Genomic DNA, 25,747 nt, shown 5'->3' on the forward strand with positions numbered 1-25,747 from the left:
GGTCACCTCCTTGACCAAGGCCCTTCTCCCCCGATTGCTCAGTTTGGCCAGGCAGCCAGCTCTAGGAAGAGTTTTGGTGGTTCCAAACGCCTTCCATTTAAGAATGATGGAGGCCACTGTGTTCTTGGGGACCTTCAATGCTGCAGAAATGTTTTGGTACCGTTCCCCAGATCTGTGCCTCGACACAATCCTGTCTCGGAGCTCTACGGACAATTCCTTCGAACTCATGCATGATCAATGGAAACAGAATGCACCTGAGCTCAATTTCGATTTTCACAGCAAAGGGTCTGTTTTTTATTTTTTATACATTTGCAAACATTTCTAAATACCTTTTTTTGCTTAGTCATTATGGGGTATTTTGTGTGGATCGCTGAGGATGTATATATTTTATTATCCATTTTAGAATAAGGCTGTAACGTAACAAAATGTGGAAAAAATCAAGGGGTCTGAATACTTTCCGAAGGCACTGTATATGTTTGATTATATATGTTTATCAGTCATAATCATAGTCATAATTTATCAGTTGCAGGGCAGATCTGACACAAGTGTTCAGTTTTACAAGCAAATAGAGCATGTCCGCACACACTTTCCTGGGTTGCATCCCAGCACGATATTCTCTCTCTCTCCCCTTCTCTACTCTCTTTTTCTGCACTTCAGCTTTTGATAATACAACCCTCATTCAATACAACACATTAATTTCATAAGGAAATACACTATAATGACATGGCGACAAGGTCATGGTTCCTGTAGAATCAATTCTATTAAGTTCTATTGAATTGCATATTTACTGAGACGAGAAATTGTTGTATGGCATATCAGAACCCAGTCTTAAAAAACTTGCATTGATAGAGCTGTATGGATTTCTGAACATATGGCATACATAAACCAAATTTGAGTACCATTTGTCATGGGCTCAAAGGACCTCCAAAGAAGTAACATGGACACTAGATAAAGTATATTATGATAATCTAGACACACTCAGCACAGAGCAGTTTGCTTGGACAGGTAGTTAGTATCCGTCAGTCAGTCAGTTTCAACCCCCCCAAACCAACACACACAGAGATAAACAGATGGGAGACAAACCAACCCAGGCCAGTGAATGGTGAATGGATGACATCTAGTGACGTCTTCGATAGGTCAGTGAAGAACCAAATGAGATACAGAACAGACAATCAATCACAAACACTTTTATATTTCACTTAAGAAACAAAGTTGTCTGCTATTCCAATGCGATGTGTCCTTGGCATTTCGCCAACAAGTTGTGAGTCAAGTCTATTGCAGTTGCCCCTGTCTTCAGACAGTGTTCTACAGTGCACAGCCATGCCTGATATTGTTGCAGTTATTGTTATCTAGGTCGCACGCACCGTTATCAGAGTTCTGTGGTTGGTTAGGGGAAGGATGAGTTTCAGTACTCTTAGGGTCAAGTCCTGGTTGGGTTTCTGTGCAGCTTGAATGACGTCCTAGTTGGGTTTCTGTGCTGCTTGGATGAAGTCCTGGTTGGGTCTCTCTGATGTTTGGGTGAAGTCCTGGTTGGGTCTGTCTGTTACTGTTTGCTACGGGTTGATGATGAAGCTGGATCTTCGCCGCCGCACTACCCAAGACCCCGCGGGGCTCCCTAAAGTGGCCCACCTCTTTAACCTTTGACATCTCTCTGCTGCGAGCCTCCTGTATCCTCTGTATCCTCCACTTGCGCCCCCTCCCTCTGCCACCGCTGCCTGCAGCACCCTTGCCGTCCCTCTGCCTCTGTGGCTTGGCGGCATCCTGCTGCTGGCGCTGCAGGCCCAACGAAGCGGCCAGGTCGGAGTGGGACGAGGTGCTGTCGATGAGCCTCCTCCCCAGGGCCAGCGGCCTCACAGGCAGGGCCAGGAGCAGGCGCTTCCAGAAGCGAGAGGTGGGCGGCTCCGACTGGCGTCCCCTCCAGGTGATGGTGGCGGTACTGCAGCGTAGCTGCTGGGCCTCAGTGCAAGAGGCCAATAGTCTCGGGAGGGGGCTGTAAAGGATGGTGATGATTTGGGCGTGGCTGGTGAGCTGGATGTAGAGGCCCAGGCGACACTCCAGCAGGCTGACACTCTTCTCTGTCAGGTAGTCGGGGCTCAGGACCACCAGGAGCCGGCGGCTTGACTGCATACACCTGAGGACAGCCTCCGACACATCTAGTGGAGAGAAACTCACCTTAGGAACCCACCAGGACAGGACTATGACACTATGGGCAACAATCAATAAAACCGCATTGCGGTATTTAAAGACACACTATGTGCGTTCAGTTGCTGACTATTTACGTCAAATTTTGGATTGAATGCATACGCTAATTTATACATTTCTTATCTCATTAAACCACACAAATCTTTAATTTTAGGCAAACAAACATATATGACTTTGCTCACGGATAGGGTGGAGAGGTAGGCTCATTTGTAGACAGTATTTCTGTCTATTTAGGTGACCCCTTTTGGCTTACAGGCAAAAATCCTGCAAAGCTAGATTTTCTTCCTATGGTCAAATAAAATTACAGAATAGTTTTGATGTACTGTAAAAAAAATAAAACGTACTGTGAAAACTTAATGTAAAAGAAGTGTACTGTAAAAACATACTAATCACTAACAAGTGGACTCCCCTCACAACTGTGAACATTAATCAAACTGATTAAAGACACTGATTAAACATTGCTATGGCAGGTTCGACTGAATTTCAGCCTATAGATTTTCCATTATCAAAAACAATGACAAATGCACAATGTCAACATACTCATAGCTATCATAGATATCACCTTCCATAAATGTATTTCAACCAGGAACTCCAAACACACAGCAATGTGAAAGATAATAATATGCCATATGCATAATATGACAAACATTAATGAAAATGTGATGACATTAAATGACATGGACGAAACGGATATTGAGATATAAAAAAAAATCATTTATTCAGATAAAAATGTACATAATATGAAAGAATTATACAAAATGATACAACACATGTAAAACACTTTCAAAATAACATTTAACAGAATGCAAAACAAATGGATGAATGGTTTCTCAATCACAAAAAAGAAACAGTGTAATAATGGAACAATGGTGTGTGTGTGTGTGTGTGTGTGTGTGTGTGTGTGTGTGTGTGTGTGTGTGTGTGTGTGTGTGTGTGTGTGTGTGTGTGTGTGTGTGTGTGTGTGTGTGTGTGTGTGTGTGTGTGTGTGTGTGTGTGTGTGTGTGTGTGTATGTATGTATGTGTGTGTGTGCGTGTGCGTGCGTATGTCACGTATATGCTATGCCATTCTGTATTCTCCACTATGTTATTACGCTCGCGGTGTGTGTCTATAGCTATATTCTGCAGTGGTATAGCGTTACTATCTTGGCTCTGTAGCGGGTCTTTAATCCTTCTGACAGGTAGCTCCACCCGGAGTCGCTTCCAGAACCTAGAGGACAGATCTCGCTGCATTTGTCCTCTTGCCAACGGACCAGCGCCAGGGCTACTCTCGCCCGCCTCAGCTTGCGCATTTGGGATTCAAGATGATTTGTAGATCAGTGATTCAGCGCAGAGCCTTCATTCAGGCCAAACCTCTGAATCCTCTAATGGTCATAGCATGTGTCATTGTTATGGCCAGGGGAGGTTTGCTGGCCATGTGACATGACCAGGGAAAACTCCAGGCCCTAGTTGTAGGCTATTAGAGTTTTTCCTGGTCAGGTCATGTCAGGAAAACCTCTGGTCTGTAATCATCTCCCTCACAATTCCTACACATTTCTACCCACTGGTCCATTCTTACACACTGTTCCCCTTTCGCTCATACACTCCTCATCCCGCTGTTGGAATGTTCCATACTGATATCAGTGTCTGACGCTAGACCATACAATTCTGTCTAAGGTTCTAGAGGTTCTCCCATACTCACTCCCTCCAGGAAGGCTGTTCCTGTCCCTGTCAAAGATGCAGACGGTATAGCCCAGTTCATTCTCCAGGACCCTGCGCAGTGTCAAAAGGACAAATTGCTCCTCCTCGCTATTCCTCGCGTACGAGATGTAGATGTCGTACTCCTTGTCTGAATGAGGAAGAAAAAATATAGGTATTTCACAGATGTCATTATTAGGATCAGGCAAATGTCCAGGTAACTAACTAAGGCCTGGAGTTAAGTCACAACTATTGCTTGCAGTTTTTCCCAGGTCAGGTTGAATAAGTTGGAGCTACACTTTCTTGGCCAGGTCAAGTGGTCAGGAAAAACTACAGGCCCTAGTTGGTTATTCTTAGCTAGGACTGTCTGTGCAGTAGGTGTCCCACCTGTAGAGCGTTCGTCGGTTCCGAACCAGGAGCGATAGAGCAGCAGCAGCTCCAGCCAGAAGATGTGGTAGACCACGAACAGCACCAGCATCAGGAACAGAGTCACGCCCAGGCCACAGTCCAGCTCCACAGATGGCAGGTACACTGAAAATTCATTACAATAGAGAATTAGGTGCCTCGGGCTGGCCTGGTTGGTAACACCATCACCTGCAGCATATAATGTACCTCTATTCAAGGCGACATTTTCACAGCGCAAAAGAATTGTGCGAAAAATAGCGTAAACCTACTTTTTTATTTTACCTACTGTATATTTAGGCAGGTGATTCCCATTGAGACCAATCTCGCAGTATGATTTAACAAGAATTGAGTAAACTGAGCAATACTTCTATAACAGTGGCGGTCAGTGCCGTTTATGATGAGGGAGGACCATTTTTATTTTTCATGAGCATGGCCTTATTTCTATTACAGCATGTTGGATGACTGTCATTCATATTCCATTCACCCAGTTCAATGTAACATCGATAGGTTTAGGCTACTACAAGATACTCAAATGTTCTCTATACTCAACATGAGGTTGCTACAACCTAGCCTATGAATGAAAGTTTACAACGTAGGTCCACACAGGTGGAGAGAAACATTTGAGATGACAGACAGTGACACATGGACAGACAGTGACACGTTCAATACGGCCTTGCACACTCTTGCCTGCATCTAGCTTATCTAGGGTGTAATCATTAGTCCAACAGTTGCAAACGAGAGTTTCTATTGTACAAATTCAGGTATTTTCATCCCCGTTTCGTTTGCTTCCGTTTAAGAAACGTTTTTCAACAGAATCCACAGAATGAATACACCCCTGATCATAGCAGCCACGTTGTATTCATTCTAGCCTCTATGCGCTCTCCTCCTCTCACCTTTTCCCTTTGTTTGTGGACTTCAATGAAGAACACATCAGCTGTATGTGACCAGGCGAAAAAACCTTTCCAAGTCAAACCTTGTCATAACCGCTACACACGGCCTACATCGTTGTCCCCATATTAGCTAAAGTAACGTCAGAGTCAACATAGCTAATGCGTTAATAAAACCAAAAGCTTACCTTGACTTGGAAGAGTTCCAGTTTTGTGTTGGATAGTCATAGCCAACTAGCTAACATAGCATCCCTATGTTTGAGTAACTAAACTAGCCAGTTTCATTTGCTAGATAACTAAGTGAAACTGAAAAAAATTATACTCTCACTCACTCTCTCTCTCTCTCTCTCTCTCTCTCTCTCTCTTGGTTCTCCTTAATTTTTGAAGAAATTAATTGGTTGAAAACTGTTCAACTATTGCTCTTTGAGTCAACTACTCATCACATTTTATGCACTGCAGTGCTAGCTAACTGTAGCTTATGCTTTCAGTACTATATTCATTCTCTCCTTTCATCCTTTGATTGGGTGGACAACATGTCAGTTCATGCTGCAAGAGCTCTGATAGGTTGGAGGACGTCCTCCGGAAGTTGTCATAATTACTGTGTAAGTCTATTGAAGGGGGTGAGAACCAAGAGCCTCCTAGGTTTTGTATTGAAGTTAATGTACCAAGAGGAGGACGGAAGCTAGCTGTCCTCCGGCTACACCATGGTGTTACCATACAGAGTGCTGTTGAGGCTACTGTAGACCTTTCATTGCAAAACAGTGTGTTTTAATCAATTATTTGGTGACGTGGATATATTTAGTCTTGTTATTCAATGTTTTACCATTTTTAATTTTAAGAAATTCACTGAGGATGGTCCTCCCCTTCCTCCTCTGAGGAGCCTCCGCTAATCTATAGTTGCCTCTTTATAACGCACATTGTTGAGGATTATTGTAATTTTTGCACTTTGCACAATTATTTTGCACTACGAAAATGTCTCCCTCAGTCTGTGGTAGCATTGTATCAAATCCCACCCCTCCTACCTGTATGTATCATCCTGCTCTCCCTCACTGTTATGACTGCTTATCCCAACAAAACTCATAAAATAGGAAAGGTGTGATATAGCCAACTCTTCTAGGCTACAGGATTGGTGTGACCTGATAATATACTGTACTTTGTATGTTAATTCATTAGAGCCTAAGACATTGGGGGAAGGGGGGGGGGGGTGCTAAGCTGACATATGGAATTGTTTTAAGATGGTCATACTATGGATAATTTAGCTTGTTTGTTTTTATTCTATTTCTATAAAAAAAATACACATATTTAACCCCTTTTTTGGGTACCTTCATACTTCCATTCATTTTTTTTTTAACCAGTACTGGTTACATTCAGAAAAGTAGCGTGACACTTATCGGGGTCCTAGAGCAAAACAGAGAACACCATCGTGTCCGTGAGAATCTCAGCTTTCCACAGTGCGAGCCCATTAATTTGTAGCCCAAACGGTTCGGACGCTACCAAACAGAAGTTGGCACATCGACGGTACAGACTACCAACTTCAGATATCTCTAACTTCAACTGATGGATTTTGGTGGGGACTTTTTTACTATGTAACTTAGATTGATGCACCGGGGCGTCAATCGACTCTAGGGGGTTGCAGTTATTGCTTGAAATAATAAAACATAGTCGTACACTAAAGAATGTAACATGTAAAAATAAAACAAAAAAAGCCAAGTGATAAAACAGAGCAAGATATAAAACAATGGTATAAAAATCATACTAATAAAGGAAACAAAGAGCATTAAAACTGAGAATAAAAGGCAAACTAGTTAAAAATCAAGATAATTAGAGTATTGAAATATTTAATTCATGTTACAGTAAACAGTCCAAATCTCTACTGCTAACCATCACACAACAGTCCACAAGATCAACCACAGAGCACTAGCTACACACTACTTTCCCATAGTGACTAATACAACATTCAGCACATTCCAACACAAATGATCAACAAATGCCATATTGTGTCATGCTATGCTCTGTGATGTGCTAACTCATTCCTCACTCTCCTCTTCTAGCACTGCCCTGCGGGTGGCTACATCTCGGCCGTTGCGTCCGGAGCAGTTGTATTCTCTGGTCAGGTCCTCTGAGCTGAAGTCCTGGATGCGGAGCACATTCTCAACTGTCCAGTCCCCAAAATATTCCAACACCACCCTGTAGGATAGAGAGGGGAGGGGAGGAGAGAGGAGATGAGGGGAAGGAATACATTGGAAAGGAGTGACAGAATAATGAGAGGAGAGGATTGAAACAAACAAAACAAACAAAAAGAGGAGTATAAAAGAATAGAGATGAGAAGAGAATAGAAAGTAACAGAAGAGACTAGACAAGACAAGACAGAAGAGGATGAGACTTGCCTAGAAGTAAATGAGATGCGGGGATCAGCTAGCTGCTCTACAGTCTTCCCATCGATGGTCCACCAGGTCTCCCTGGGTCCTTCCAGGTAGGGCAAAGACACCCTGCATGTGAGATTCACCTCTGACCCTGCAACAGTCACCACGGCTATCAATACTGCTGCATTACCATGGGAACAATGTCTACTGTGCTACTGTGTCACCATGATAATATCACCCAATCGCTACAGCCATGACTACAACTTTGTCACAAGAACATTTTTATAATATGAAAAAAGGAATAGCAACAACTCACAAAAAAATGCAAGTAACATTCTGTGAAATAGTAGTGATTTTACTCGATTTAACAGTAATGTCCTGTAAAATATTCTACAGTAGGTAGTTCTACAGTATATAGTTGTTTAATTACATCAACTTAATGTGGAACTTAATGTGGAACTGTGACTTTGGTCTGCACCCTGTGATGGAAATATTATTATTGGCACAACCAAAGAACAGCTAAACTGTTCTTACAGTTGAAGTCGGAAGTTTACATACACTTAGGTTGGAGTCATTAAAACTTGTTTTTCAAGCACTCCGCAAATTTCTTGTTAACAAACTATAGTTTTGGCAAGTCAGTTAGGACATCTACTTCGTGCATGACACAAGTAATTTTACCAACAATTGTTTACAGACAGATTATTTCACTTATAATTCACTGTATCACAATTCCAGTTGGTCAGACGTTTACATACACTACGTTGACTGTGCCTTTAAACAGCTTGGAAAATTCCAGAAAATGATGTCAAGGCTTTAGAAGCTTCTGATAGGCTAACTGACATCATGTGAGTCAATTGGAGGTGTACTTGTGGTTGTATTTCAAGGCCTACCTTCAAACTCAGTGCCTCTTTGCTTGACATCATGGGAAAATTAATAGAAATCAGCCAAGACCTCAGAAAAAACATTGTAGACCTCCACAAGTCTGGTTCGTCCTTGGGAGCAATTTCCAAATGCCTGAAGGTACCACGTTCATCTGTACAAACAATAGTACGCAAGTATAAACACCATGGGACCACGCAGCCTTCATACCGCTCAGGAAGGAGACACGTTTTGTATCCTAGAGATGAACGTACTTTGGTGCGAAAAGTGCAAATCAATCCCAGAACAACAGTAAAGGACCTGGTGAAGATGCTGGAGGAAACAGGTACAAAAGTATCTATATCCACAGTAAAACGAGTCCTATATCGACATAACCTGAAAGGCCGCTCAGCAAGGAAGAAGCCACTGCTCCAAAAACGCCATAAAAAGGCCAGACTACAGTTTGCATCTGCAAAAGATGGTACTTTTTGGAGAAATGTCCTCTGGTCTGATGAAACAAAAATATAACTGTTTGGCCATAATGACCATCGTTATGTTTGGAGGAAAAAGGGGGTTGCTTGCAAGCCAAGAACACCAATCCCAACCGTGAAGCATGGGGGTGGCAGCATCATGTTGTGGGGGTGCTTTGCTGCAGGAGGGACTGGTGCACTTCACAAAATAGATGGCATCATGAGGAAGGAAAATTATGTGGATATATTGAAGCAACATCTCAAGACATCAGTTAGGAAGTTAAAGCTTGGTCGCAAATGGGTCTTCCAAATGGACAATGACCCCAAGCATACTTCCAAAGTTGTGGCAAAATGGCTTAAGGACAACAACGCCCTGACCTCAATCCTATAGAAAATGTGTGGGCAGAACTGAAAAAGCGTGTGCGAGCAAGGAGGCCTACAAACCTGACTCAGTTACACCAGCTCTGTCAGGAGGAATGGGCCAAAATTTACCCAACTTATTGTGGGAAGCTTGTGGAAGGCTATGTGAAACGTTTGACCCAAGTTAAACAATTTAAAGGCTACTAATTGAGTGTATGTAAACTTCTGACCCACTGGGATTGTGATGAAAGAAATAAAAGCTTAAATAAATCACTCTCTCTACAATTATTCTGACATGTCACATTCTTAAAATAAAGTGGTGATCCTAACTGACCTAAGACAGGGAATTTTACTAGGATTAAATGTCAGGAATTGTGAAAAACTGAGTTGAAATGTATTTGGCTAAGGTATATGTAAACTTCCGACTTCAACTGTATATATATATATATATATATATATATATATATATATATATATATATATATATATATATAAATATAGCTAAAACCTACATAATAATAATAACAATAATAATAATAATAATAATAATAATAATAATAATAATAATAATAATAATAATAATAATAACAATAATAATAATAGTGCCTAATTGGCATGTTGCTAACTGGTCTGCATAAACCAATATTTTATATATATATGTACAGTATATGCTTTTCAGTATTTCTACAGCTTTAGCTCGTACACCATTTCTCTCTCACCCATGCTTTGTCATCGTACTGCTGTCAACTCTCGCTCTCTCTGTGTCAAGTTGGCTGGATGTCCTTTGTCTGGTGGACCATTCTTGATACACACGGGAAACTGCTGAGCGTGAAAAACCCAGCAGTATTGCAGTTCTTGACACAAACCGGTGCGCCTGGCACCTACTACCATACCGCGTTCTAAAGGACTTAAATCTTTTTTTCTTGTCTCAAGGCTTAAAAATCTTTCTTTAACCTGTCTCCTCCCCTTCATCTACACTGATTGAAGTGGATTCAACAGGTGACAACAAGGGATCATAGCTTTCACTTGGTCAGTCTGTCATGGAAAGAGCAGTGTTCCTAATGTTTAGTACACTCAGTGTATATCTTAATATAATATAATATGCCATTTAGCAGACGCTTTTATCCAAAGCGACTTACAGTCATGCGTGCATACATTTTTACGTATGGGTGGTCCCGGGTATCGAACCCACTACCTTGGCGTTACAAGCGCCGTGCTCTACCTGCTGAGCTACAGAGGACCACATATATAATATATTGATATGCTGATGTATCTGATAGTCCTTCTCTACCTACCTTGTTTGACGGGATAGAGTTGCTCCTTGGCAGGGTTGAGTATATTGGGCTTTTTGGGTAAACCACTGGAAGCTGAGAGAAACACAAAGCAGAAAATACACTCAACTTGTTGAAAGTTTGACATTATCATATATTGCAAGATCAGATAGTTATCCAGAAAACATAACCCTAACTACCGGAAACACATATCATTGAATTGCTTTAACAAAAGGATGTACAGTGCAACGTTCATAGTTACAAAACATTCAGATTAGTTGTGAAAAAGGCCTTACACACTGCAGTTACATTGACCACTCTGGTGAATTTGATGGCTCTTCCTTTGGTCTCGTAAGTGACCACACATTGGTAAAGTCCTTGGTAGTGCTCCAACATTACATGGATGACCAGCTTGTCTCCTTTGAACACACGATCGATGTTCCTGAAGGCATTACACTCCTGCTCAAGGTCAACACAGATAGGGAGGGGGGAGTAGAGCAGAGTAGATCACAGGAGGTTGGTGGCACCTTAATTGGGGAGGACGGGCTTGTGGTAATGGCTGGAGCGGAATTGGTGAAATGGTATCAAATACATCAAACACATGGTTTCCATGTGTTTATGCCATTCCATTTGCTCCGTTCCGGCAATTATTATGAGCTGTCCTCCCCTCAGCAGTCTCCACTGGAGTAGATAATCTTTAGTAGAAGAGAGGGACCAAAGAGGTCAAATGAGTTGTACACAGACAGATCTGAACAGAGCAAAACATTCTACCGGGTACCACAGTTAACACCAGTTCTCGCAGTTACAACTTGATGTGAACACATACTGTACTGTACAGTGAGAGAATGAGCGTGAAGAAAAAGGCTGATGGAACTGAGCACAGTTTAAGTAAGTCCCTTGAAGGGTATAGAACCCTGTGGTGATATAGCCTATCTACATTACTTCTTTATGAACAGGCCCTGAGCTTGGCAATAGTGGGGCTATGTTGTGTGTTATGTCTTGTTCCTTCCTTCAGCAAATCAAGGTTACGTTCTAAATGTTCCATTGCCATGATGGCTGGCAACGTTCTTATCCCTTGCTTGCTAGTTAGCCAACTTTGGCTAACACAGTCACGTCAAACAGTCCAGCCAGAATAACAGAAAAGTAGCTACATTTGCGTTTGTTTAAGCTGTTTTCTAGTGATTTTTAGGGGATACATCCATAACAATGAGCTAATGATGTGCGATTTTGCCTGGCATAGAACATTTGCTCTCTCGGCAGGTTACTGTTCAGAAGAGATAGCCAACTACACAGCAAACACAATCACTTCAAATTGAAGCTGGAATGACAGCAAACTAGCTGAATTTCGTGGTTTTCTACTGAAATGTCTTTGTATATACAGTGAGGGAAAAAAGTATTTGATCCCCTGCTGATTTTGTACGTTTGCCCACTGACAAAGAAATGATCTGTCTATAATTTTAATGGTAGGTTTATTTGAACAGTGAGAGACAGAATAACAACAAAAAAATCCAGAAAAACGCATGTCAAAAATGTTATAAATTGATTTGCATTTTAATGAGGGAAATAAGTATTTGACCCCCTTTCAATCAGAAAGATTTCTGGCTCCCAGGTGTCATATATACAGGTAACGAGCTGAGATTAGGAGCACACTCTTAAAGCGAGTGCTCCTAATCTCAGCTTGTTACCTGTATAAAAGACACCTGTCCACAGAAGCAATCAATCAATCAGATTCCAAACTCTCCACCATGGCCAAGACCAAAGAGCTCTCCAAGGATGTCAGGGACAAGATTGTAGACCTACACAAGGCTGGAATGGGCTACAAGACCATCGCCAAGCAGCTTGGTGAGAAGGTGACAACAGTTGGCGCGATTATTCGCAAATGGAAGAAACACAAAAGAACTGTCAATCTCCCTTGGCCTGGAGCTCCATGCAAGATCTCACCTCGTGGAGTTGCAATGATCATGAGAACGGTGAGGAATCAGCCCAGAACTACACGGGACGATCTTGTCAATGATCCCAAGGCAGCTGGGACCATAGTCACCAAGAAAACAATTGGTAACACACTACGCTGTGAAGGACTGAAATCCTGCAGCGCCCGCAAGGTCCCCCTGCTCAAGAAAGCACATATATAGGCCAGTCTGAAGTTTGCCAATGAACATCTGAATGATTCAGAGGAGAACTGGGTGAAAGTGTTGTGGTCAGATGAGACCAACATCGAGCTCTTTGGCACCAACTCAACTTGCCGTGTTTAGAGGAGGAGGAATGCTGCCTATGACCCCAAGAACACCATCCCCACTGTCAAACATGGAGGTGGAAACATTATGCTTTGGGGGTGTTTTTCTGCTAAGGGGACAGGACAACTTCACCACATCAAAGGGATGATGGACGGGGCCATTTACGTCAAATCTTGGGTGAGAACCTCCTTCCCTCAGCCAGGGCATTGAAAATGTGTCGTGGATGGGTATTCCAGCATGACAATGACCCAAAACACACGGCCAAGGCAACAAAGGAGTGGCTCAAGAAGAAGCACATTAAGGTCCTGGAGTGGCCTAGCCAGTCTCCATACCTTAATCCCATAGAAAATCTGTGGAGGGAGCTGAAGGTTCTAGTTGCCAAACGTCAGCCTTGAAACCTTAATGACTTGGAGAAGATCTGCAAAGAGGAGTGGGACAAAATCCCTCCTGAGATGTGTGCAAACCTGGTGGCCAACTACAAGAAACGTCTGACCTCTGTGATTGCCAACAAGGATTTTGCCACCAAGTACTAAGTAATGTTTTGCAGAGGGGTCAAATACTTATTTCCCTCATTAAAATGCAAATCAATTTATAACATTTTTGACATGCGTTTTTCTGGATTTTGTTGTTGTTATTCTGTCTCTCACTGTTCAAATAAACCTACCATTAAAATGATAGACTGATCATGTCTTTGTCAGTGGGTAAACATACAAAATCAGCACGGGATCAAATACTTTTTTCCCTCACTGTATCCATAAAAACTATGCTTATTCATGATTTGGACTGGCTGAGAAAAGCTGCCAGCATGTCTGTCTCATCCCGAATCCCGACATGTTCATTACCATAGGACAGCTGGAGATCAAATTTCAATATTGAAACAATGTTGCAAATGTCGGCGAGACAGACAGCAAGGTTATTACAAATCTCCGCTGTTGAAAACCATAGTCTAAAAGAAATGGGAGACAATCTCTAGATGGTTTTTACAGTGTAGATCTAGTATATAAATTGCCTGGCTGAGCTGATGAGACAGTGGGATTGTGCAGTCAGATGGAACAGGGTAAACAGGCATTTCAATGTCATAGATTTAGCCGGTGGTGACTTGTGGAATAGACAATGGCTGGAATGCAGTTTTAACCAATCATTATCCGGTAAAATGTACAGTAATCAACTATAAAAAAGTTGCCAATAACATGACTGTAAAAGTGGAATGCAACACGTTACAACACGACAGGATGCCAGTCTATCGCAGACTTACCCCCAATCCATCTCCTTAATGCTGAGTGCCAAGCAGGGCAGAAACTAACCACAAGGGCAAGGAGTTGGTCTCACTAATGGGTCTAACAAATATAACCTGTAACAAAGCATGACAGGACATACACATGGCCAAAGGTATGTGGACACCTGCTCTTCGAACATCTCATTCCAAAATCATGGGCATTAATGTGGAGTTGGTCGGTGTTGTCAAACATATGGCACGCAGGCTGAGGGGGTCTAATCCGGCCCGCGGGTGGTTTGAGTAAAAAAAATATATATATATAATCAACCTATATTCATACAATTTCTTGACTGTATCCAGCTCGCTAATAAATCACCGAAATGAAAGCTAGACAGTCAGGGAGCATTGAAAATTCAAAAAACTTTGGATAGAGGACAATTCTGACGGGGAGGAAATATAACCAATTTTCATTGCGGTCCTCCGGCCCGAGTTGAAAACCGAATGAGTTTGACAACCCTGGTATAGTTCAGCACGTCAGATCTTGTCGAACTGTCTGACTATTTGGATGTCATACAACTGTGACAGTCAAAACATAAGATATGTTCAGCAAACTCAAAACTTAAAGATTGATTTAACTTAGAACATTGGAGAGGCCTCAAATGTTGCAATCAGTCATGAAACCAGTCAAACTTTATAAATCAGTCTTGAAAGGGCACAACATGGGCATTCATTTATGAAATAAAGGAACTTACTGTAATTTACTATCCAGTATCTTAGCTGAACATTTGTTGTTCATTTTACAGCTAACAAATTTAGTAATTTGCTAGACCAGAATGCATTGTGGTCTACAGTAACATATTGTAAACTGGTATAGCAGTACATTACTGTATGTTTTACTGTAAACAGACAAATGCAGCAATCTGTTACAGTGCTGGTCTTCTGGTTGAGAAGAGATAATATATCCAGACTACAATGAACAGGTCTTTGTTAAAAGCAGGTCAAGACAACTTTTTCATGATGTGATCAAGATGTCATGTCTTCTGGACAATTAAAACCAGACATCACATACTAATAGGGATTTTTTCCCCCTTAATCATATCACAATCAACTTTTTTGTATTTAAACAAATCTGGAATATTGTATTAAAATATGCAAATTAGGTGGTATCTCATTAAATATAGGCACAGACATATGCACACACACACACACACACACACACACACACACACACACACACACACAATAACATACGCACTATACACACACACCTACACATGGATTTTGTGTTGTAGATATGTGGTAGTAGAGTAGGGGCCTGAGGGCACACACTTAATGTGTTGTGAAATCTGTTGTGAATTTATTGTAATGTTTTTAAAATTGTATAACTGCCTTAATTTTGCTGGACCCCAGGAAGAGGGGGATCATAATAAATACAAATATGTGCATATTTGCATATCCCGCAATTTAGACTGTCAAACACCAAACACCTATTTAGACCCAAACACCAAGTTACTACATATAGTCTAGTTTGTTACATTCTCTATGAAATGCTTTTAAATTATGTGTAATTCAAAATAGTGAGCTTTGAAATGTTGGATGTATGTCCATTTTAAATTGGTTAAAATTCATGAAATCTCGATGATAAACTAAAAAAGATAAACATTTTCATCAAGATTTGTATGTTAACTTTTTGAAAAGACTAATATTAATAGACCAAAATACCAACAACCCTCAAAACTGATACAGTGGGGAAAATAAGTATTTAGTCAGCCACCAATTGTGCAAGTTCTCCCACTTAAAAAGATGAGAGAGGCCTGTAATTTTCATCATAGGTACACGTCAACTATGACAGACAAAATGAGAATTTTTTTTCCAGAAAATCACATTGTAGGATTTTTTATGAATTTATTTGCAAATTATGGTGGAAAATAAGTATTTGGTCAATAACAAAAGTTTCTCAATAATTTGTTATATACGCTTTGTTGGCAATGACACAGGTCAAACGTTTTCTGTAAGTCTTCACAAGGTTTTCACACACTGTTGCTGGTATTTTGGCCCATTCCTCCATGCAGATCTCCTCTAGAGCAGTGATGTTTTGGGGCTGTCGCTGGGCAACACGGACTTTCAACTCCCTCCAAAGATTTTCTATGGGGTTGAGATCTGGAGACTGGCTAGGCCACTCCAGGACCTTGAAATGCTTCTTACGAAGCCACTCCTTCGTTGCCCGGGCGGTGTGTTTGGGATCATTGTCATGCTGAAAGACCCAGCCACGTTTCATCTTCAATGCCCTTGCTGATGGAAGGAGGTTTTCACTCAAAATCTCACGATACATGGCCCCATTCATTCTTTCCTTTACACGGATCAGTCGTCCTGGTCCCTTTGCAGAAAAACAGCCCCAAAGCATGATGTTTCCACCCCCATGCTTCACAGTAGGTATGGTGTTCTTTGGATGCAACTCAGCATTCTTTGTCCTCCAAACACTGAGTGGCGCAGTGGTCTAAGGCACTGCATTGCAGTGCTAACTGTGCTACTAGAGATCCTGGTTCGAATCCAGGCTCTGTCGCAGCCGGCCGCGACCGGGAGACTCATGGGCGGCGCACAATTCGTCCAGGGTAGGGGAGGGAATGGCCGGCAGGGATGTAGCTCAGTTGATAGAGCATGGCGTTTGCAACGCCAGGGTTGTGGGTTCGTTTCCCATGGGGGGCCAGTATAAAAAAAAAATAATGTATTCACTAACTGTAAGTCGCTCTGGATAAGAGCGTCTGCTAAATGACTAAAATGTAAATGTAAAAATGAGTTGAGTTTTTAACAAAAAGTTCTATTTTGGTTTCATCTGACCATATGACATTCTCCCAATCCTCTTCTGGATCATCCAAATGCACTCTAGCAAACTTCAGACAGGCCTGGACATGTACTGGCTTAAGCAGGGGGACACGTCTGGCACTGCAGGATTTGAGTCCCTGGCGGCGTAGTGTGTTACTGATAGTAGGCTTTGTTACTTTGGTCCCAGCTCTCTGCAGGTCATTCACTAGGTCCCCCCGTGTGGTTCTGGGATTTTTGCTCACCGTTCTTGTGATCATTTTGACCCCACGGGGTGAGATCTTGCATGGAGCCCCAGATCGAGGGAGATTATCAGTGGTCTTGTATGTCTTCCATTTCCTAATAATTGCTCCCACAGTTGATTTCTTCAAACCAAGCTGCTTACCTATTGCAGATTCAGTCTTCCCAGCCTGGTGCAGGTCTACAATTTTGTTTCTGGTGTCCTTTGACAGCTCTTTGGTCTTGGCCATAGTGGAGTTTGGAGTGTGACTGTTTGAGGTTGTGGACAGGTGTCTTTTATACTGATAACAAGTTCAAACAGGTGCCATTAATACAGGTAACGAGTGGAGGACAGAGGAGCCTCTTAAAGAAGAAGTTACAGGTCTGTGAGAGCCAGAAATCTTGCTTGTTTGTAGGTGACCAAATACTTATTTTCCACCATAATTTGCAAATAAATTCATTAAAAATCCTACAATGTGATTTTCTGGAAAAGAATTCTAAATTTGTCTGTCATAGTTGACGTGTACCTATGATGAAAATGACAGGCCTCTCTCATCTTTTTAAGTGGGAGAACTTGCACAATTGGTGGCTGACTAAATACTTTTTTTCCCCACTGTAGGTAGATGTAATTTCAGCCTGTAGTGCCTAACCCAAATTATAACCAAAACATGTTTACAACCTAGTATACAATCTGACCACAATGTTTTGACCCCTGGTGTATACTGATGATAGCAGTGCTTTTTAATAAGGAACCTATTTTTTTAAATTGTATCAAGTGATACACCTTCTTAGGTGCTATTGGTACTATGTACTGCACCCAAGTGAAAATACTAGCCATTATCCCATATGGTAAGTCAGATTAATTGTACACAGACAGACCGAGGGTCACCTTACATGGTACCAGGTGACAGAGTGGCTAGTGTTAGGCAGCTTGATGTCCTCCAGGTCAGGGCAGGTTAGGATCCTGCCCTCCTGTAAGGGCACGATGACTTGGGTGGGAGGCACAGCAGCCTTCACCTCACAATTAGGGTCCTGGCCACTTGGCACCACCTCCAGACGCACTGCAATCTTGGCACACAGTGTCCTGTTTCTGAGAGGGGAAAGTACACACACACACAAAACAAACAGATCATGTTAATCAGACAAACTTGGACTTTGTAATCTTTAAAAAAAAAAAAAAATTGTAGGTCAGGAAGTTTTGGCTCAGGATATGATGCACTTCCTGACCGTCTGACAGATAATGATGGTGGGTTCAAAAGATTAAAAGAATGTCTAACTTTTTATACAAACATCTGCTCATAGACAGGTTTTCTTGGTTGCATGGGTCAAAACTCCTGGGCCTCCCGAGCCCAGTCTCCATCCTACCTCAGCATGCAGATGTACTGGCCCGTGTCCTGCGTGGTGGTGGGCTGCAGCCACAGCTTCTCCCTCTCCTTGCTGAGCCTCTGGTCGGGGTGGTGGAAGTCAATGGGCTGTTCCATGTCCTGACCTGCAACCACGTGGTACCACACTAGGTTGAGGCCCGCTGCCTGGATCGAGCTGTAGTTGTAGACAGTGGGGTGGGAGAAGAGAGGGCAGGGCAGCCAGCATGCCTCCCCCTCCATCACCCGCACAGCTCCAACGCCTGACTCTCCCCAGTCGTGGCACTGGAACACTGAGAGAGGGATAGAGGGATTACTTGTATTCACCCTGCATACCCTAATTGACAAACAAACAAACCAAAACAAAGGCAAAGTCTTCTCATGCTTTGTTGATTTGAAAAAAGCTTTTGACTCAATTTGGCATGAGGGTCTGCTATACAAATTGATGGAAAGTGGGGCTGGGGGAAAAACATACGACATTATAAAATCCATGTACACAAACAACAAGTGTGCGGTTAAAATTGGCAAGAAAACACACACGTTTCTTTCCACAGGGCCATGGGGTGAGACAGGGATGCAGTTTAAGCCCCACCCTCTTCAACATTTATATCAACGAATTGGCGAGGGCACTAGAACAGTCTGCAGCACCCGGCCTCACCCTACTGGTCCTCTGTAGCTCAGCTGGTAGAGCACGGCGCTTGTAACGCCAAGGTAGTGGGTTCGATCCCCGGGACCACCCATACACAAAAATGTATGCACGCATGACTGTAAGTCGCTTTGGATAAAAGCGTCTGCTAAATGGCTTATTATTATTACTAGAATCTGAAGTCAAATGTCTACTGTTTGCTGATGATCTGGTGCTTCTGTCACCAACCAAGGAGGGCCTACAGCAGCACCTAGATATTCTGCACAGATTCTGTCAGACCTGGGCCCTGACAGTAAGACAAAAATAATGGTGTTCCAAAAACGGTCCAGTTGCCAGGACCACAAATACAAATTCCATCTAGACACCGTTGCCCTACAGCACACAAGAAACATCAGCGCCACAGGTAACTTCCACAAAGCTGTGAACAAACTGAGAGACAAAGCAAGAAGGGCCTTCTAGGCCAAGACCAGAGTAGGCGCGTAAACAAGATGGCGTATTGAATAGAAATCGGTACAAAACACCTCAAGATAAAAACATAATATTCAAAATCAGTAAGTTAGACTAAATATTAGCATTTCATATATTCGCAGTTAATATAATTCAATCTGGATAATAACAGAAATAAGATCATAAGGCTAGAGAAATATATCGACAAATATTACTACAACAAGCAACACCCAAACATGACTGAAGACAAGCGTGGAGAGCCGATCCCCAAAAGAAAACGCGACTCATCGACAGATACAGATGATATATGCTTTTCACCACTAGGTATGGTAAGTGTGGAAAGCGACCTGTTGAAGTCGATAAATGACAAATTGGGCATATTAGAACTGGTCAGTAAAGACGTAAAAGAGTTGAAAGCGAGTCTTCAAATGAGTGACGAAAAAAGCTTTGGTAATGGAGAAAGAAACCAAAGAAATAAAAGTGACAGTCTCTAAAATGGAAACGGACGTTAGGGAATTAAAAAAGGAGAACAATCTTCTGAGAGAAGCCTTACTAGACATCCAAACTAGATCGATGAGGGAAAATCTAGTACTTACGGGTATTCAGGAAAAGGAGGGAGAAATAACAGAGAATATTATGAAGGACTTCCTGCATACAGCGCTGCAAATCCCACTCGAGGCTGTCGATAAAATCCAACTCGAACGTGTACATCGTTTCGGGAAAAAGAGGACAGAAATATGAGCGCCCAATCGTTGCCAAATTTGCTTTTTTAAGGACAAAGCTATGGTGAAAAGCCTGGGAAAAAGACTTGCTGGCACGAAAATAGGCATGAATGATCAGTTCCCGAAGGAGATTGTAGAAAGGCGCAAAGTTCTGTATCCAATCTTCAAGGAAAACAGATTAAAAGGGAAACGTGTTGCACTAGTGGTGGATAAATTATATATTGACAACCAAATGTTCAGAGACACAAAGACTACTCCATGGCTATTCTAAAAGTTGTAATGGAGGAGTCAAATATTGGAGCACCTGATACTAGCAATGATAGGGATTGTAATATTAAATAATATTTATAGTAAGTATAGTATTTTATAAATGGATAAAACGATATAACAAGCAGAATAATACATCTTTATATACAAATAATTAGAACATGGATTTTTTGGCGGGAGGTTGTTGTTTTGGCGGATGGTTGTTGTGGTTGGTCCTGTGTTCTCTCTGGCGTCCTTTCCCCCTTGCAGCAGATGTGGATGCGGGTGCGTTTGCACGCTCGGCCCATTTCTTCCGCAGTCAACCATGTGGTGTGCATTTTTGTGTTTGAAAAGGTACAGCGTTAAGTGAGTGAGAGGGGAAATGGTTGCATATCCCAGAGCCGACCGGGGGTCTATGAACAGGGGTAGTGAGAGAGAGAGCTTTCAATTTTGTGTAGATGAGGGATATACATTTTTAAATATAGTAAACATCTAATCTAATTATTCATTGTCCTATCATGATGGAAAGATCCCTAACCCTATAACCTGGACACCCACCTGAGCGACCCATACACCAAAGAGAAGTTCCCATCTATTTTATGGACCTGCTGTGAATATGCAGCCTAAATAGAGAAATAAATGCGGTCAGAGACCTACTTGAGCAGCACCGCCCCCTCAAGATTCTGAGCCTGCCTGGCAGGGTTGGTCCTACAAAGCCAGAGCCCCCTGATGGGAGAGCATAATATACAAGGAAATTCTCAAAGCTGCTAATGAGAACCTTGACGACCTTTTACCTAGCCGGTGGGGATTCCGGTGGGGTACGCCCACCCAGGTAGTGGCAGTGCTGGCAACACTGGCTGCAGTAACCCATGGGGAGGGGGTCACACTCGGACAATCAGAGAGGGGGTTTATCATTGTGGCCCAGGTGGCACAAAATAATCAAAGGTCTGACCGCATGGAGATGCTTGGGAAAATGGTTACAACAGGGGATCAGAGTGTTTGTGTCTCAGGTGAAGAGGGTGGATCTGATCTCCATCACCTAGGACTTGACATAGATTAAGTAGATTAATCAAATCTCACATTGTTGTCAATTTCTGCTCAATTTGCATGCTTTCTCAATCAGCTTTAACTGTATGTGCACTCGTAGATCAAGTTATTTCTCGAGTTGGGCTCTGGGATATAACAGCCGTTGAGTATTGGATTTTATGGTGGATTGTGGAGGAGGGGGTTGAGTGTGTTGGAGTATGTGAGTATGTGCGTGTGTGCTGGTCTGGCATATGTTGTGGGGGGTGGGGATGTTGGGGGGGTATGGGATGGACCGCGGGAATTATTTGCTAGGATAATAATTGCTTGTCAATGAATTAAATGTAATACAATGGCAATCCTGGTTATATGTTAGAATCCTATGCGTGAACTGCCGACATTATTACGCATATTAATTGATAATGATGGAAAATAGGATATGCATAATAAAAAATAAAAAAATAGTTATATAGATATATATATATAGAGGTGAAAGCATTGGAAATGCTTTTGGCGGTTAACCTGCTTCTGTTTTGTGGGTGGCACTGTGTGCTGTTTTCGATGGATGGGTCCTGGCCTCTCGGGGCCTTAGGGATACGGAGGGACGTGGGGGGATGCTGATCACTGGGATGACGGCTCAACTTGGGATGGGGAGGGGGCTTTAGCGGGGAATTAGTGGAGAACAATTGAAGGGTTACTCCGTAGCAATGCAAATATCACGGTACAGCTATATGGACACTCAATCATTACGCTATTTTTTATTGGTAAATTTACAAACATATATAATGATAAATAGACTTGAAACTTGTATCTCATTATGGTGTATGGTGAAATAAGTATAGCCAGTTATAATTGTAATGGCTTAGCTGATAATAACAAAAGAAGAACAATATTTACATGGCTCAAAGAGAAGGAATATAATATCTATTGTATACAGGAAACTCATTCAACAATTCGAGATGAAGTAGCGTGGAAAAAGAATGGGGGAAATATACTTCTCCCATGGGCAAAGAAATTCAAAAGGGGTGATGATATTAATTAATAGTAATTTCGATCCGAATGTGCAAATTGTCCAAATAGATACGCAAGGTAGATGGATTATTTTAAATATGGTATTGGACAATAAACAGATATGGCTCATTAACCTTTACGGACCAAATAATGATTATCCACACTTCTTTGACAATATATATAATAAATTATCAAGCCTGCAAGCAACTCAAGACAATATTATTATGGTGGGGGATTATAATACTGTTTTAAATAGCTCAATGGACCGAAAAGGAAATCACACCACAAACAATCACCCACATGCTCTTAAGGAAATTGTGAATGTCATGGATACATTAGAACTAGTAGATATATGGAGGCTTAAATATGCTGATCTAGTGAGATATACATGGCGGAGACTGAATCAAGCTAGTCGTCTTGACTTCTTTCTTATCTCATTCTCGTTGGCACCAAAAGTAAAAAAAAGTGTTGATAGGGGACAGAATGCGGTCGGACCATCATATAATAGGCATATACATTACTCTGACTGAATTTCCACGTGGGCGAGGATATTGGAAATTTTATCAAAGCCTATTAGATGATAATTTATTTATAATTAGAACAAAGGAATTTATAACTGACTTTTTCCAACATAACTTAGGTACAGCGAATCCCCTTATTGTATGGGACACCTTTAAATGTGCCTTTAGAGGCCATGCAATTCAGTACTCATCTCGAAAACAAAAGCAATTTAGGTCAAAAGAGTTTATACTAAGAAAGGAAATAGAAAGTCTAACAGAACAGATAGATGGCAATAAAAACTGTAACATAGAGGCTCAGAATAAATTAGAGGAAAAACAAAAAGAAATGGAAAAACTTATTCAAGAAAGATCAAGTGTAATATATTATAAAAATAAAGCAAACTGGATGGAATATGGGGAAAAATGCACAAAATTCTTTTTTAATCTTCAACATAGGAATGCTACCAAAAAGAACTTAATGAAACTGGTTACAATTGACGGAGTCACCCATAATTCACCTAATGATATTTTGAAGGAAGAAACAAAGTATTTTAAGCATATGTTTTCTTTTCAGTCGCCTCCATCTCCTCTAACTGAAGCTAATTGTAGAGATTTTTTTCCTATTGATAATGTCAAATTAACAGCCACACAGAAAGACTCATGTGAAGGTGAAATTACAGAGGAGGAACTTCTGGATGCAATTAAAGACTTTAAGTCCGGGAAAACTCCAGGGTTGGATGGCATACCAATCGAGGTATACCAAACCTTTTTGATATACTAAGAGGACCGTTATTAGCATGTTTTAACCACTCCTATGTAAATGGTAGATTATCTGACACTCAAGAAGAAGGTCTGATCTCATTATTACTGAAACAGGATACAAGTGGAAAATATAAAGATCCAGTCCATTTACAAAATTGGAGGCCCCTTACACTTCAGTGTTGTGATGCAAAAATCCTAGCAAAATGTATAGCGTATAGAATTAAAAAGGTATTGTCGGATATTATTCATTCTAATCAGACAGGTTTTTTACATGGAAGATACATTGGAGACAATATAAGGCAAGTATTGGAAACAATAGAACACTATGGAAAATATGGGAAACCAGGCCTGCTATTCATAGCAGACTTCAAAAAGGCATTTGATAAAGTTCGACTGGAATTCATATATAAATGCCTGGAGCATTTCAATTTTGGAGAATCTCTTATAAAATGGGTCAAAATCATGTATAGTAACCCTAGGTGTAAAATAGTAAATAATGGCTATTTCTCAGAAAGTTTCAAACTGTCAAGAGGAGTGAAACAAGGTTGTCCACTATCGGCATATCTATTTATTGTGGCCATTGAGATGTTAGCTATTAAAATCAGATCCAATAATAATATCAGAGGATTAGAAATACAGGGCTTAAAAACAAAGGTGTCATTGTACGCAGATTATTCATGTTTTCTTTTAGATCCACAACTAGAATCCCTCCACAGCCTCATAGAGGATCTAGATACATTTTCTAACCTCTCTGGATTAAAACCAAATTATGACAAATGTACTATATTACGTATTGGATCACTAAAAAATAAAAATTTTACATTACCATGTAGTTTACCAATAAAATGGTCTGATGGTGATGTGGATATACTCGGAATACATATCCCAAAGGAAATAAATGATCTCACTTCAATAAATTTTAATAGAAAGTTAGCAAAAATAGATAAGATCTTACTACCATGGAAAAGAAAATACCTGTCAATTTGTGGAAAAATCACCCTGATTAACTCTTTAGTATTATCCCAGTTTACCTATTTGCTTATGGTCTTGCCTACGCCTAGCAAACAGTTTTTTAAATTATATGAGAAAAAAATATTCAATTTTATTTGGAACGGCAAGCCAGACAAAATTAAAAGAGCATATTTATATAATGAATATGAATTAGGAGGACAGAAATTATTAAATATTAAAGCATTAGACCTATCACTAAAATCTTCAGTCATCCAAAAGTTATACTTAAATCCGAACTGGTTCTCAAGCAAATTAGTAAGATTGTCTCACCCACTGTTCAAGAAAGGCCTTTTTCCCTTTATTCAGATTACAACCTCTCACTTTCAGTTATTTGAAAAGGAAATAATCTCCCAAATGTCACTATTTCTAAAACAAGCCATAGAAAGTTGGTTGCAATTTCAATTTAATCCTCCAGAAACGACAGAACAAATAATGCAACAAATATTGTGGTTAAATTCAAATATACTAATTGACAAAAAACCTTTATTTATTGACAGAATGTTTAAAAAAGGTATAATCTTCGTAAATGATATCATCGGTAGGACTGGTGGAGTTATGTCGCACATGCAGCTAATAAAAACATATGGAAATGTCTGCTCTACCCAAAATTACAACCAAATAATTGCAGCCTTACCGCAAAAGTGGAAGAGGAAAGTTGAAGGGGGAGAAAGTAAGGAACTTGTCTGTCGGCCTTGCATTAAAGAACATAATTGGTTAAGGAAAACTGTGATAAATAAAAAAGTATATCAGTTTCACTTAAGGACCAAAGGATTGACAGCAGTCCCATATAGATTGCAAAATAGTTGGGAAGAGATCTTTGACGTACCGATCCCATGGCATAGTGTTTATGAACTGACACGCAAAACGACACCGGATTCAAAAATTTGAATCTTTCAATTTAAATTATTATATAAAATTCTTGCTACCAATAGAATGTTATTTATATGGGGGATACAATCTTCCCAGCTCTGCAGATTTTGCTGTGAAGAGATAGAATCATTAGATCATTTGTTTTGGTTCTGTCCATTTGTAGCTTGTT

The 25,747-nt window shown here is 41.0% G+C and overlaps 1 protein-coding gene across 1 annotated transcript in view; it reads right to left on the bottom strand.

Annotated features, from left to right (window-relative positions):
* Positions 1-1,079: 1,079 nt before the first annotated feature.
* LOC121567275 (interleukin-1 receptor accessory protein-like) overlaps positions 1,080-25,747 on the bottom strand; it is a 51,651-nt gene continuing 26,983 nt past the window's right edge. Inside the window, exons 3-11 of the mRNA XM_041877172.2 lie at positions 18,345-18,633; positions 17,874-18,069; positions 10,787-10,949; positions 10,515-10,586; positions 7,556-7,682; positions 7,207-7,355; positions 4,264-4,407; positions 3,881-4,027; positions 1,080-2,153 (exon numbers count right to left, since the gene is read on the bottom strand). Coding sequence (XP_041733106.1) covers positions 1,306-2,153; positions 3,881-4,027; positions 4,264-4,407; positions 7,207-7,355; positions 7,556-7,682; positions 10,515-10,586; positions 10,787-10,949; positions 17,874-18,069; positions 18,345-18,633 — 2,135 coding nt within the window. The 3' untranslated portion in view covers positions 1,080-1,305. The remainder of the gene's footprint in view (positions 2,154-3,880; positions 4,028-4,263; positions 4,408-7,206; positions 7,356-7,555; positions 7,683-10,514; positions 10,587-10,786; positions 10,950-17,873; positions 18,070-18,344; positions 18,634-25,747) is intronic.

The sequence above is a fragment of the Coregonus clupeaformis genome, chromosome 6, assembly GCF_020615455.1.
Source record: "Coregonus clupeaformis isolate EN_2021a chromosome 6, ASM2061545v1, whole genome shotgun sequence".
In the NCBI taxonomy this organism is placed as follows: Eukaryota; Metazoa; Chordata; class Actinopteri; order Salmoniformes; family Salmonidae; genus Coregonus; species Coregonus clupeaformis.